The sequence below is a fragment of the Euprymna scolopes genome, chromosome 34 (genome assembly GCF_053919585.1).
Source record: "Euprymna scolopes isolate OS-2025 chromosome 34, ASM5391958v1, whole genome shotgun sequence".
In the NCBI taxonomy this organism is placed as follows: Eukaryota; Metazoa; Mollusca; class Cephalopoda; order Sepiida; family Sepiolidae; genus Euprymna; species Euprymna scolopes.
The window spans coordinates 77,058,113-77,074,832 of NC_136515.1; the positions used below are offsets into that span (position 1 = coordinate 77,058,113).

At 34.3% G+C, this 16,720-nt stretch overlaps 1 protein-coding gene across 1 annotated transcript in view; it reads right to left on the reverse strand.

The window, feature by feature from the left end:
- The window catches only part of LOC145259297 (uncharacterized), a 19,407-nt gene extending 9,181 nt beyond the window's left edge, over positions 1-10,226 (reverse strand). The window contains exon 1 of the mRNA XM_080117169.1: positions 9,344-10,226. Coding sequence (XP_079973295.1) covers positions 9,344-9,953 — 610 coding nt within the window. The 5' untranslated portion in view covers positions 9,954-10,226. The remainder of the gene's footprint in view (positions 1-9,343) is intronic.
- Positions 10,227-16,720: the final 6,494 nt, after the last annotated feature.

Consider the following 16,720-nt stretch of genomic DNA (forward strand, 5'->3'; position numbering starts at 1 on the left):
ATTCAATAAATTAACAAATTTTTGACACGGAATGGTTAAATTTTAAAGCAAATATTTTTATTATTCTATGTAAGACAAAGAATACATTTAAAATATTATAACTCCTTATCCTATAAGATTTTGGTGTCTACCACCTCTTCAGAGGAGACTAAAAATCACAAGTTTCCATAGGTTGATTGCTAGATAATTTTATTCTGAAGTGTATATATATATATATATATATATAATCTTCAGTGTTGCAATCGTTTCTTAATAATCTGGCCAAGCTTAAGCATTATTTCGGTAAAACAATATTCCAAAATGGCTAATCATCAGACACAAAATCCAACTGTAATGAATATATAAAATATACACAATTTCTTATTTTACAAATAAAAGCAGTGAACTCACCTACACGTCTGTCCTTTTATCGATTAATTTTGAATTGTGTCTGACGATTGACCATTTTGGAATATCTTTTAACGAAATAACGATTGTATCTTCTGATAAAACTGTTTTAATATATTGTTGACTTGGTTATTGCAAAATTATATATATATATATATATATATATATTTTTTTTTTCATAACATATATATATATATCTTACTATATATATATATATATATATGCATATATATATATATATTAATTAATGAAAACAAGGGATGTAGTGTTTACCTGATATACACAATGGTAAACTTCAAACTAATAAAAATAACAGTATTTATATATAGAAAATTTAATCCCAACCGAATAAAAAAGCTCAATACGCAATAGAGAGTAGAGCTTATTATAAGGGAAAGAAAATTAGAACTTTAAGTTGAAATTTACAATCAACATTTTTTGTTCGACTGAATACTCAAAAAACAATTTACAAAATCCATATTCAGCGGAGTTTCAAAGAATGCTATTCTTATTATTATTCTTCTCATCAGAGGACATAAAGAAATCAGCAAATTATATTTGTAGCAATGTTAGAATTCGCTAGTTAATTGAAACCGCAATTTATTGTAGTTATAAATTGCCGAAATAAAAAGTTATAAAAAATATATATTGCAATTAAGTTACACAGAATATTCCGCGTTTCATTCTCGTGAGAATTTGTTAGGCTAATGCATAAGCCTGACGAATTCTCACGAGAATGAAATGCATAATATTCTGTGTAGCTTAAGTTCCATATATATTTTTATAACTTACTAACTAGCTCTATCTATCTATCTATCTATCTATCTATCTATCTATCTATCTATCTATCTATCTATCTATCTATGTATTGAGCACTGTTGAAGTAAATAATGAAACTTCATGCATAAAATTATATTTTCATATATTAATTCGTGTGATAAAATTAAGTGTATATATATATATATATATATATATATATATATATATATATATATATATATATATATATAAGACAATTGGATTTAAATTTTTCAAATTAAATATTACAATAATTTATTTTTCGACAATATAATAAAGATTTTTTGCTTATTCACTACAGTTTCAATAAATGCCTCATATCCTCGGAAGAAACATATTTATCGAACTGCTATTCATATGTAGTCTATAAATTTTACTAATTAGCACATAAATTGAATATCAAAACTGTTGAGAGAAATCCTATCTCTCTCTCTCTCTCTCTCTCTCTCTCTCTCTCTATATATATATATATATATATATATATATATATATATATATATATATATATATATATATATATATATGAAAATTTGAGAAAAATTTAAAAAGAAAAAATGAAAAGATATTAAAAAAAATAAGAATAATGCAGCGGAAAGGTTTGAAAATGTCAAAGGCATAAACGAATATGATACAATCTAAAAAAAGATTGATATCCAGATGTTTTGTGCTTCAAAATACAATATGAAAGTCATATTCCAAATTTTGTCGTAAGATGTGATTCACCGAAAAAAAAAAATCATGTGAAAATGAAATGTACTCGACCCGACAAATAATCCGTAAACTTTTGTCTGACGACAGAAAATAATTCAAACTTAAACTCAAATAAATTATAAATTAAAGATTGGCAGGGGGTATTAATTTAGTGAAAAACCGTCTTCAAGATGACGGGGGTCAGAGTGACCAGACATAGAGAAATGGAAATATATACAGAAACTTAAAATCTAGGCTGACATCTGGGGAGGAGCGTGGGCGAAGGGAATATAGCCTTATTTTATAAGCTGAAAGCTCGCGTGCTCTTAAACCGAAGCCGCCGCCGCCGCACACACGCACGCACGCACGCACGCACACGAACGCACACACACACGAATACACACACACACACACACACACACACACACAGACACACGCACTCGCGCGCGGCATGTAAACAAACACATATACAAATAAAAGAATAAATATATAAACATTCACGCATCCCTGTATATATATATATATATATATATATATATATAGTCATCCAGTCAGTACTGTTTCGCAGCTCGTCAGTGCGGCTAGACAGGCAACTACCTCAAGCCAGGATTGAAACCCGACCGTTTGTACGGCAGTCAAGGCTCCTAACCATTACGCTATTGGCGGCTGCTTGAACGAGTAGTGAGTTTAACGATGTTTTGATATCGTCCGAAATACCTCCGCTCGATATATATATATATATATATATATATATATATATATATATATATATATATATATATATATATATATATATATATATATATATATATATATATATATATATATATGTATATGTATATATATATATATATATATATATATGTATATATATATATATATATATATATATATATATATATATATATATATATATATATATATATATATATATATATATATATATATATATAAATTGAAAAATCTTTGCAAACTAAGAAATGTTAAGAGAAATGGTTATTAAATGATAAAATCATTTTTTAAATATAAAATGTCCAAATTTTCGGTATCGAAAAATATCTTTATCAAGGGTAGAAGACTGTCCGTGTTAAAATGTGTTTTTTTTTCTCTTCATATTTATGTGGTATTAACTTCAAGGGAGGCGAAGCAAGCCCTCATGGAGGGAGAGAAAAAAACACCTGGTTTCACTGGCGTTGTAGTAGTAGTAGTAGTATTAGTAGTAGTAGTAGTAGTCAACGGTTGAGCGGGAAGTTAGAATCAGCAGTGTTTTCACACGATAGAAACATTTCATAAAGTTAAACTGAAAATCTTTGATAACCAAGAAATGTTAAGAAAATCTTTATTACATTCTATAATCATTTTTTTAGTAAAAATCTTCGGTATCAAACATGCTTTTATCAAGGGTAGAAGACTGGTTATTTATTTGTTTTCCACGAAACAAAATGTGACACAAGGTCGATTTAATGTGGGAGATAACCAGTTCTCCTCAAAAGGTGATTCTGCAAAAAATAAAATTGGCTTAGTATAGAAGGTTTTCTCCATCTATTAACTAAGGAATTTTTTTTTACACGGAGGTCACCACTTATCAAGGCCCGGAAGCCACTCGGGGATAAGGATTATTGCGTGCACAGTAATCATTGGGATAGTATCGTAGTAATCGTCACCATTGGAGATTCGACAACGTGTCTTACTTAAGGGTCGGTTTGTCAGGAATTTGTTTATGTTGGATTTGAAGACATTTAAGTTGTAGTCGGGTGGAAAACAGGCAATCGGAAGAGAGTTCCACAGTCTTACACTTCTAAGAAAGAAGCTCTGCTCATGGAATCTATGCTTGGATTTAGGCACAGATACAGAGTGGGGAAAATGAATGACAGTGGTTTCAGCCAGACGGGTGTTTTTTGTGAAAGATTAGCGAGGGGGGGGGGACCAGATATTGGAGCTTAGACGAGAATCTGCCATGAAAATAACGATAAAATAAAGACAGGCTCGCAAATTAATTTGAGTGCAGCCTGAGCAGACACCACACTTCAGCCACCAATCCAGTACGAGTAACGGATATCGACTGAAGGGTAAAAGACTGTCCGTGTTAAAATTTAACTTTACGAAATATTTTCTATGATGTGAGACACTACTAATTTAAACTTCCGGCTTAACCGAGCGTATACACATCAAAGTTGACCACTACTACTACTACTACTACTACTACTACTACTACTATCGGCAGTGAAACCAGGCGTCTTTTCTATCCCTCCATGGGGGCTTCCGCCCCCGAAATATAAAGAGAAATGAAAAAAAAAACAAAAAAACAAAAAACAAACAAAAAAACAAAAAACATTTTAACACGGACAGTCTTCTACCCTTGATATAGATATTTTTTTCGATACCAAAAATTTGGACATTTTATATAAAAAAATGATTTTATCATTTTATAAAGATTTATAAAGATCTCTCTCTCTCTCTCTCTCTCTCTCTATATATATATATATATATATATATATATATATATATATATATATATATATATATATATATATAAAGCGTAGAACGATGAAATTGTCACCCTAGAAAATACGACATAATTCCATTTCCGTTTATGAAAACCTGTTTTCTTTTCTTGTTGCGGACCATCTAAAGTTGGCCATTTGTGTACAAATCACAAGATCGGTAAGAGCATTCTATCATGTTTGAAAATGACACAATGTTCAATGAACGAGATCGGAGATGCACCTCTGTATGACTCATGCTCTCTTTCGACCCAAGTTATGTCAACAGGACCATTGCCAACTCCCTCAAAATGCAAGTGCGGATGGTTGAATGCTTTAGGGAACAGCTTAACGAAGTTTCTGGCGATGGTTATGGTCTTTGGTGTGAGTTCAAGTGAAGGCCACATCATGCTATATCACATCTTGAAGTCAACACCAAAGAGTACCTGGATGTATGAGATAGCGGGTGAATGTCTGTCATCTGGTAGGAGGCACCATCCCCAGATTGAAAAAAATGATAAGAAAATTAAAAATTGAAAAATGAGAATTGTAGGGTAGAGCAAGCTAATGCTAGTGCACTTGAATTTCAAAATCGCACTTAAAAGTGCCTTTTATATACAGGGTGACCCCCCCAAACGGGCCTCAACTCTAATTAGGGCTCGTTTCTTAGTGTTTTGTCTGAATGAAATGAAACTTTGGTCATAACTAGTTTATTATATTCAAAACATCACATAAAAACACTAGGGTCTTTGGCCTTTTTTTCTCCGTTCTACAGCATATGTTCTAGATGGCCTCCATTTAGCTTTTGTTTTTTTGGGTCACCCTGTAACAGTAGAGATTATGTAAAAAAACTAAATAAAACCTCGACATATTAATATTGGCAATCAGTAAAACAAACCAGTGCTTCTTCAAAATTAGAGAGAAATTCAAAAATCGAAATATTCAACAATTTCAAATAAAACCGATATCTACTAAGTCGTCATATCACAGTAATAAACATAATAAAAAAATTACAGAAAAACAATAAAGTAGAAAATTGATTATTAATGAAAGACAATAAGTGAAAACTGAGGTTTGCTAAATTGGCCTAAGATTTAAGAAACTCCTTACCGCCATTGCCATGAGTCGTATTTTTCTTTCTTTCTTTCTTTCTTTCTTTCTTTTTTATTAGCAAAACTCAGTGTTCGTTGCCTTCGAAAGTTATTTCCGGTACTTGTACAGTTTAATCAAGACATTAAAACATGAAAATATCGAAAAAAAAAGTTATATTGTACGCATCCGTTGTGGAATGAAGTTCTCCGAAAAAAGATTTCACTTAATTTGACTAAGTATTTTTTTTTCCAGCGAAAAAACAGTTTGTTATGATACTAAGCAAAAGGTAGTCATGCTTCCATGTTTAGGAAGAAAACTAGTATTAAAGATGGGGGGGGGGGTCAACTCTTTAAACTGAGTTATCTCCCCGTGGCGTGTTCAAGAATTTAAAAAATGGCTACCTTCATTGCGCTCTCATAAAAACGTGTTTTCCGCTGTAAAAAAAAAAAAAACCCTACTCGATCAAATTTTTTCGGAGATCTTCAGTCCAAAAAGGACACGTACAATATAAACTTTTTTCGATATTTTTATTTTTTAAGGTCTTGATTAAACTGTACAAGTACCTTATTTTCATTAATAATTAATTCTCAACTATATCGTTTTTTGTAATTTTTTACGTGACAAGTAGATACCATAGCTTGAAATTAATTATTTCGATTTTCGAATTTCGTTCTAATAACGAAGAAGAAGAAGAAGAAGAAGAAGAAGAAGAAATGCTTCAGAGAAAACATTACGATATAAACGTGCAAAGGGAGATAATTCTAAATAACTTTTAAAATCTTGAATAGTCTCCCCTGAAATTAGTCGAAAAGACATTTTCCGTGTTGGAACATCTTCTCTATTTAGATAATTTTCCGAAAATTATAAGGATATTTTAACGCTATATGATTCCTCAAAGTTCAATAAAAATGTGAACAGACATCTTGCTGCTCAACTCCCTACATAATATCCCTGCAACTTATGTCCCCGACAGTAGCCCCCTACATCAAAGTGGCACTTGTGCCTTCTTTGGGGTGAAGAAAATGTGAAAAAAAAAAAATGATATAGAAATATAACAATTATTGAGCACTGTAGATCACACACACACACACACACACACACACACACACACACACACACACACACACACACACACACACACACACACACACACACAGCAAAGCAAAAAAACAAACAAAAAAAAAACAAAACAAAAAAAAACAACAAACGCCAATACCAGAAAACGTTCGAAGGGACATAACTCTAACTAACTTTTTTAATTTTAAATTGTCTCCCCTTAAGTCAGTATAAGAAATCGTCGTTTCTAACTAAAATATTCAAAGACTCAATCATTATTATTCAGCTATTGTCACAATAAATTAATACTCGAATCTGATACGGGTTTACAATAGGAGCTGTTTGAATAGATTATATATTTAGATTAATTCTTGCACACACTTAGGGCATTTTATTTATTTATTTATTTTTATATAAAGTTTAACAAAATAATTCTCAATTTCTGCGTCTTTCTAACGTTTTACGGCAGTGAACAAATTCTTCCTATCACTAACCCTAAGTCCGAGTGGTACCAGTTAGGGTTAAGTTAGGATAAGATTCAGGATGAGATTAGAAGACTGCAGCAAATGTTTTGAAACAGAATTCATTGATTAAAATAGTTTACTGCAATGTTTTACAGAAATAATTTATCGATGTGTAATAAAATGTCTCGAAAAAAAAAAATGGGGAATGTGACATAGAAGTATATCACTGCTAAAGAAAGAAAATGAAAGAACGAGTTAATACAAAACTGATTTCACATCGGTAAGAAATATACTTGGACCTCCCCACCATCTAAATTCTAAATTCATTTTTTTTTTGATATTCACTTTTTCAGGGTGTTCAAAAATAATCACACTAACAGGGAGATCCGATGTTGCTCGGGACTGAACAATGACCAACGAATGGTTCACATTCCCATATTTTTATGATCATCGAAATCGGCAAAATCGCTCATTTGTCAATCAAAACGATTACCTGCTCTAGTTGAGGACCCATTATTCAACATGCCTCCCCTCAGTGACTTAGTCCACAACACACTGTAGTCTATATTGCACTGTAGAGAACCTACTGATAACTTTATATATATATATATATTTATTTATATATAATGGCTTGTATTAAATTTTAAAAAGTTCAAACGTCAAGTATCATGATCCAATTGTGTTCTAAACAGACACATTCATTTTGAAAGCGCCCCTGTCATATCAAAGAACTTCCCGTTGGTTTTATATGCCTGACATTTCTGCTTGTACGGTGATGATAGCTTGAATTTAAGTTTTAAATGAAAAAATCAAGTATCATAGTTCAATTGTGCTTTACACAGAAATATTCATTTCGAACGCGCACCTGTGATATTAAAGAACATATTGCTGATTTTATATGTCGGGCCTTTCTGCTTGCGCGGTAATAAAACTTCTCAAATGCACTGGTTGGAAAGTGGGATTGAGGAGCCAGCGCTCTAGAGAAAGAGCACTCTAGCCTGCAAAAAAAAAAAAAAAAAAAAAATATCGGGGCAGATTCGTCGGCATTCCACGAGAGGGGCGCCTCAGATGATTGGAATGGAAGTGAAACCGAACTAAGCCTATGCGAGTTTAACCAGCTTCCTCCAAACGAGAAAGTTCCATGGGAGTATAGAATTCACAAGCGGGCCTCAGTCGCATGTATATCGCCATTAATGGAGATGACGAGGTTGGGATTTTGAAACTCTTCCAGTGAAGTGTCGACGCCCTCCTACATACAGCACTCCTCGGGTGCTGGCCAGGCTCAACGTTACTTAACTTTGGTTATCTAACGAGAACCGGTGTGTCAATGTGGTTATGCTATACCTCAGATGATTAAAAACGAATTAACCTTTTCTCAAAGCGTGTGGGCAAAGCTCGGTTGGGTGGACCTCCGAGAACTGCACAGGATCAGCAACATATTTACAGATAAAAAAGGTCATCGCATCTGTTGATTTTGGTGGATCATCTCTCATTATTAAGCAAAACTACTTGTACTCACACGATGTTGTCCGGGAGTCTTTTTATTCTATTTTTCGTTCGATGATGATTATGATAATGATGATAGCTGATTCCCTTAACATCCACGATGTTGTTGGGGTTCTGCGTTGTTTCATGCATCTTGACTTGGGCAAGAATAACCTGATGGACTCCGTCTTTCTCCAGGCTCCAGAACACCTAATACAGCATCTGATATTACCAAATAGTTACCCATTTTAATACTAACCAGGCTCAACGTTGCTTAACTTCGGTGAACCAGTGTTCATCGTGATTACACAGTACTATTCGTTAACGCTTTATTTTATTTTGCCGTTTGTGTACTGAATAAATATTATTTTAAAAATAATTTGGTCTATTAATAACGCTCCACATCGGGCAACATTTTGAATTTAATTGACTTTAAGCAACTCTCCCTTGCCGCCGCCGCCGCCGCCGCCGCCGCCGCCGCCGACGACGACGACAACAACAACAACAACAACAATAATAATAATGATAATAATAATAATAATAATAATAATAATAACAACAACAACAACAACAATAATGCAAGAACCGAAGAGAAAAAGCAGTAACCAGACCTCAACCGAATGAGTGCGAACCTTGGGAAGGCTTATTGCCACCAAAATTCCAGTGAAGACCAATGGTGGTTACCAACGAGAAATCAATGTTACACGGTTGTTGCGATAATACAAACTAATTTACAAATGTTATCGCAAGAGATGGCGAATACTGGAAATCTTGGGAGAGTTTTTTGTTCTTCAGACTCCAGGGAGCACCACAGGTTGTTCTCAAAGAAAAATCTTTGATTGTGACCTATGTGAATACTCCTAGTGCGTAAATAAAATGAGTACTAACCGGATTCGTTCATTTCAGGTAGGCTTGATTCTTTCATGCTGTCCACATCTACGACAACCTCATTTGGTTGGCAGTGGTGATGATCGTGGTGATGACCGTGGTGGTGACCGTGGTGGTGACCGTGGAGATAACAATGATAGAGAGGATTCTTACACGTCTTCGACAAAAGGGTTGTAATCCTAGACTGCTCAGCCGCCATCACGGCATACTGACACGCTATTTGGGCCTGGCGGGCAGAATTTCGGGCCTGTTGTTTCAAAAGGCAAGATAGACAAGTTGGTTTCCGGCAAAAGCAGGGCGCACTCAAAGTTTTAGGTTTACAGCAGCAATAGGACCCACGCGAAGATTTCGGCTTGCGGCCAGAAGAGGGCGTATATGGTGATTTTAATTGATAGCAACAACAGAGCTGAGGTTGCAGTTTGCAGCAACAACAAGGTGTTTGCAGCTTGCGGCCCGAGATGGACACAGATGATGGTTTTGGCTTGCAACAGCAGCACGAGGCAGAGATTATAGGTGGGTTGCAATCACAGCAGGCCCCGCACGTTGTTTGCAGTTTGTAGCAAGGGCACTTTCGCGCGCACACGGCCAAACATATCGATCCATTGCTCATCTGTATTTGTTTGTTCTTGCTTAGTTGTTTTGTGCTGAGAAGATCGGTGACGCAACACACGATTTAAAAAAAATTTAAAAGTGTACGTGCACTTTTTTTAATTAATAAAAAAAGATAATTTTGATTATGTCTTTCTTTGCTTGTATATGTTTTCTTTTACGATAAAAAAAATAAGAGTCGCGGTTTCGGCCTAAACCTGCGACGTAATTCATGAAAATAAAAAAAAGAAGGAAAATGTTTTGTGGACGCAACTACAGCAACGAAAGCAAAAGTAAAAAAAAAAAAAAGGAAATAAAATTACGATGATGTTACTTGTCATAATTCACATTGTATGACGTCACAAATGACAAATAACATACATTATAGGACAAAGAAATAAAACTGGCTGCCATAAAACCACTACGGAAAAAAAACCCTAAATAATAAAACTAGGGGTTAAAAATCACGACAAAAGTTGGCAACCAAACCATTACAAAAAGAAAAACACTGACCACCAAGCTACTACGAATTTCAAGTGTCCACCCTCCCAGGCCTTGCTTTCTCCATTTGAGCAAAGAATTAGTTTGTTGCTAATAACCTGAGGCACCCTCACTGGAGAATGCAAACCAGGCTGCCAAGCTCTTTTTGCAGGTCAGAGTGCCTTTCCTTGGGGGCACTGACCTTTCAATCCCACTTACCAATACTGGTGTGTAAGATATTACAATGAGAGACAACTAAAAACCGCATTACCTGACAAGTGTAATACAATAAAAATTGCAGATAAAGCCAGCTTTAAATTTTATATATATATATGTGTTGCGGATAAAAAAATGAATGCTTGAAACTTTATATACATTTGTTGGTCATAAAAATTAATGTTTGAAACTTTATATGTATATTCTGTTGATAAAAATAAATGAATGCGGGAAACTTTATTTATATGTGTTGTGGATAAAAATAAATAAATGCTTGAAACAACGCATATATATAAAGTTTCGAATATATGCGTTGTTGATAAAATAAATGAAAGCTTGAAATTTATATATATATATATATATATATATATATATATATATATATATATATATATATATATATATATATGTAATGTTGTTGAAATTAATGAATTTTTAGAACTTTATAAATATGTGTTGTTGATTAAAATAAATGAATGCATTACATTTTATATATGCGTGTTGTTGGTTGGTTGTTTTTGTTTTACGGCATATCAATCCTTTTCAGGTTATTTAATGCCAAATCCAAAGATTTTGAAGAAAAATTTTTGAATAGAATATATTTGTTGTTTTCAAGTCGGTTTCTATTTAACCCATAGTTGGGACCCTAACAGGTACTACCACTCCGGGTCAGAGTGGACCTGGGAGCAATGGCAATTAAAGGGTGGCTCCACGCTCCCCAAAGCCCGCAAACTGGGGCCTCACCATCAGATATAGTTTAAGGTCATATCCAGGACCGGGAAGTAGGGAAGGAAAAAGAAAGGAGGGGGGAGGGGAAGGGGCTGTTGATTTTGTTTTGTTTTTGTAAAACATAATTAAGTTTTACAAAAGAGAATAGAAAACAAAAACAGAAATCGATGTAGGTGCATTTCGTCTAAGAAAGCCAATAGACAGCCTGATCTGGTAGCACCAGGCGTGTTGTTGATGATATAAATAAATGCTTTAAACATTATATTGATTGTGGATAAAATAAATGCATGCTTGAAACTTATATATATAATACATCTAAAACCAAACTCTTATCTTTGCATCATCAGCGCTCTGATCCCCATCTGGCATCAATTGAAATGGCTGGCTCTCGTTTTGACAAGCTTCTGGGTTTGTCCTTTACTCCTGATCTGAAATGGAACACGTACATCAAGTCTGTTGCTAAGGTCGCTGGAAAGTTGGTGGGATCCTTCTACCGCTCCACTGGAGCGGCGCTCCAGAAGATATCTCACTACTGATGCAATTCTCTATCTATATAAAAGCCAAGTACGTCCAAGGATGGAATACTGCTGCCATATCTGGGCAGGAGCTGCTAAAAACAGCCTATCCTGCCTTGACAGAGTACAAAATAGACTTCGTGGCTTAGTGGGGGATGTTATTTTCTCTACTCTGCAACCTCTCTCCCACAGAAGAGACGTTGCGAGCCTATCCTTGTATTATCGTTATTTCCATGGCAGGTGCTCATCTGAACTCCAATATCTGGTCCCCCCTCGCCAATCTTTCACGAAAAACACCCGTCTAGCCGAATCCACTGTGAAAAATCTCCCCCACTCTTTATCTGTGCCTAAATCAAAACGTAGATTCCATGAACAAAGCTTCTTTCTTAGAACTGCACGCCTGTGGAACTCTGTTCCGTCTGCCTGCTTCCCACCTGACTACAACTTGGATGTCTTCAAGTCCAACGTTAACAAATTCCTAATGAACCGCCCCCTTAAGTAAACACTTCATCAAATCTCCACACTAACGTACTATACTTGCAATAAGCCTTATCACTGAGTGGCTTCCGGGCCTTGATAAGTGGTTACCACCGTGTAATATATATACATATGTATATATATTGCTGACAAAAAGATGAATTAATTTATTTATTGCGGACTATTATTCTCATATTTCTTAGTTGTTGTTTCACGACGTTTCAGCCAACTACTCCTCTGGACTTCATCAGGTGGTAACCGCGACGGGATAAGAACTCCGAATCTCCTAACTACATCTTCAGAAATTGCCGCCTTCCATAGTTGTTGTCTCACCACGTTTTGGCCAAGTAAGCCTCTGGCCGACTTTGGTTAGGATTGAAACCGCTATCTTCAGACAATTCTCACCTGGAACTGTAGAGATTCAACGTCTCCATCCACTGCGCCACGGGTCCCAAAAGCCGGATAGAGACTTACTTGGCCAAAGCGTGGTGAGACGACAACAACTATGGATGGCAGTAATTGCTAAGAAAGCAGTGAAGTAATTCGGAGTTCCTATCCCATCGCGGTTACCACCTGACGAAGGCCAGAGGAATAGTTGGCAGAAAAGTCGTAAAACAATATCTGATAAAGATGAGGATAATAGTCCGCAATTAATAAATTAATAAATAGTACTCAGCTCAATAATGAATTCAAATAAAAAATGAATGTTTAAAATATTTTATATATATATATATATATATATATATATATATATATATATATATATATGTGTGTGTGTCTAGTGATAAAATAAATCAATGTTCAACACGTTGTATATATATATGTTGTTGATAAAAATGCATATTTATTTTGTTGATAAAAACTCAATGCGGTAAATTATATAGTATTATTATAGTATATATATATATACACACACACACACACACACACACACACACACACACACACACACATATATATATATTTACTATAATAATACTATATGATCAATAAATATATGGGGAAATTATTTACAAAAAAATAGATGACTTAAATTCCATCAGCTATAATCGAAACCCAAACGAAAACTTATAAAGAATTCATGGTAAAATAATTTATTTAAAGGAATGGGTATTCTAACAATTAAACGACAATTATTCTGAAAAACTGAAAAACAAAAGATGTCAGCGTGCCATATAAACTAACACACACGCTATCGTATTATATATACACTTGTGCCCGATATTATTCATACCCCCCCTTGAAAATTGAGTTTATTAGGTGTAACTTTTGTAAGAATTTATTGTTTACGTCCATATTGATACATATTCTTAATAAACCTCTTCTGATCATTTTCGTCATTTTAAAATCTCGGGATACTTGTAATAAAAGAAATATACAGCTATTTATAAAATCTGCAATGTTCAAAAATAATCATACCCCCTTATTTTTTCAGTATTAATCGAGTTTCTGACTGTTTGTTTTCTGTTTGATTCTTATTTTGAATGCTTTTATACAACCTTTGATTAATTTCATTTCGTTTTTTGCATTTTTCAGAAATTAAAATGATATCAACTGAAAACCAATAAAAGAATAAAAATTATTAGAATGGGGAAGAAAAAAGAGCTTAGTAATGATCTTAGGACTAAAATTGTGAATTCACATAAGGATGGTTTAGGTTACAAGTCAATTTCCAAGAAATTTGAGGTCCCTACAGCAACAGTACAGAGCATCATCAAAAAATTCCAGAGCCACCACACAACAAACAACTTGATTGGTAGAGGAAGGAAAAGGAAACTGTCTGCTAGAGCCACCAGGAATATTGTAAGAAGTGTTAATGCAAATCCAACCACCACTAATAAGGACATTTTAGAAAATCTGGAGTCTTCTGGCATAAAAATATCAAGGCAAACATTGCAAAGGACTCTGCATGAAAATGGTCTGAAAGGAAGAAGACCAAGAAGGACTCCATTGCACACCGGAAAACACCTTGCAGCACGTCTAAAGTTTGCTAGGACCCATGTGAATTCTCCAGAGTCCGTTTTCTCAAGTATTTTGTGGACTGACGAAACAAAAATTGAATTGTTTGGCCATATGGATGCTTCTTACGTTTGAAGGAAGACAGGAGAAGCTTACAACCCAAAGAACACCATACCCACGGTGAAACATGGTGGTGGAAGCCTAATGTTTTGGGGCTCCTTTTCGGCTAGTGGTCCAGGTAGTTTGGTCAAGATAGATGGAACCATGAAGAAGGAGCAATATTTGGAGATACTCCAGAAAAACATTAGACAGGATGCGGAGAAGCTCCATTTAGGACCAAACTGGGTCCTTCAACAGGATAATGATCCAAAACATACTGCCAAAATAGTCAAGAAATGGTTTGAGGATAATCAAATTAATGTTTTGGAATGGCCTAGCCAGAGTCCCGACCTGAACCCTATCGAAAACCTCTGGCACATATTGAAAACTGAGGTTAAAAAGCGGAAACCTAGAAATTTGAGGGATTTGGAGAACTACTGCATTGAAGAATGGTCAAAAATCAGTGTTGATGCTTGTAAAAACCTTGTTGATAAATATCCCAAACGGTTACAGGCAGTTATTAAGAATAAAGGGCATGCTATTGACTATTAGTAAGAGAGGTATGAATAATTTTGAACTAGTGCCATTATTGTTTTTCTTTGTATAATGTTTCAAACTTGCATAATTTATTTATTTGTTGAGTTTAAATTAAATGCTTATGCTTGATTTATTGTTTGAAATCCCTTTAATATTGTCTACCTTCTGGTTTGAGCAATATTCTTATAGAAATCTCAAAGATCCGAGGGGTATGAATAATATCGGGCACAAGTGTATATATATATATATATATATATATATATATATATATATATATATATATATATATATATATATATATATATATATATATCCATTCATGTGCAATCACCTTTTTCTTCACCATATTCCCTCTGTTTCACTTTTTTTTTTGTTTTCAAGCAAGATCTTTTACTTTGTTTCATCAAATACTTTTGCATGCAAAATCCGATCCCGCATTTTGCTAATTCCTATCCTCTGATGAGAAGGAAAGTGTTTCTTCGAAACTCCGGGGATTAAGGACTATCCACTTATCTAGTGTTTCTTTTTCAGATTAAATATGTTTTTAACTTATTTCAAAGTGTTTTTTAACATATTTTATTAACTGTTTGCTCGTATATATATATATATATATATATATATATATATATATATATATATATATATATATATATACATATGATACACACACACACACACACACACACATACTGGCAAGCTGCCTGGCATTGCCCGGTCGTAAAATACGCTTAGATATGGTATGATATTTTGATTAATGCAGATTTCGTATTTATGATTATATTATATTGGACCCAATACATAGTAATGATATAAAAAGTTGAAAATAAAATAACTCGCGCTTAAGTACCGAGAATTGAAACCAAAACGCTTAGCTTACGATTTACTCTTTCCTTTGACGTTCATGCCTGAGCTACGAAGACATGTTTGCTGAAGGCATTAAAATATCAAACAATAAATATTATATTACACAAGTATATTTGTAATGCTCTCGTTTGACCTTCACCTGGTAAATTCTATTTTTTTTAATTTTCACATTTTTGCACCGATTTTCTTCAGCTAAAACACAAATATAAATTCGCATGGGTTTGAATACCATATATATTAAGTTTTATTTCTGTAGACTAAAAACTGACAGAGGAGTTTTGTAGGCAAATTCCCTTAAACAAATATATATACGCATACACAAATATATATAGAAAAAAGTTTGTGTCCAGTGTAAGCTTTTTACGCAAATATTATGCAAGTATAACTCATGTAGAATATCTTCATGAATATAATTACACGTAATAGTTAACTCTAGATGATCATCCCATGAGAAAACGGAAAAAAGAAACTAATAGGAAAGATTATGCAAATTAGTTAGATCTTCTGCAGATGAATGCAATTCCACGGCACATATATAACAAAGTTTTATTTTCTTTTGAAATAAATAGAAATTAAGCTTGCCTTTTTTCTTTCTTGTCCTCCGGGTCAAGATCAAAGTGTAGGATCAACCGTGGCACCCCGCAGTTACTGCCGCCTTTACCGACCTCGTTCTCGACCCCTCTATCGAGAGCCGTCGCAGGCCGCGGGGGAATCTGCCTTCCTGAAAGAGTGTCGAGCCGTGATAAAACGACTACCAAGGTTCAGCCACCTTGTGACTGCTACCCGTAGGGAACTCCACAGGGATCTAGTGAGGGGGGTCGCCGACGACCCGCTATGCACGCGTTTGGGTTGGCAGCAGAGTGAGATTCGCTCCGCATGGAGTTGGGTGCCAGGTTCGAGTCATCTGAACAAT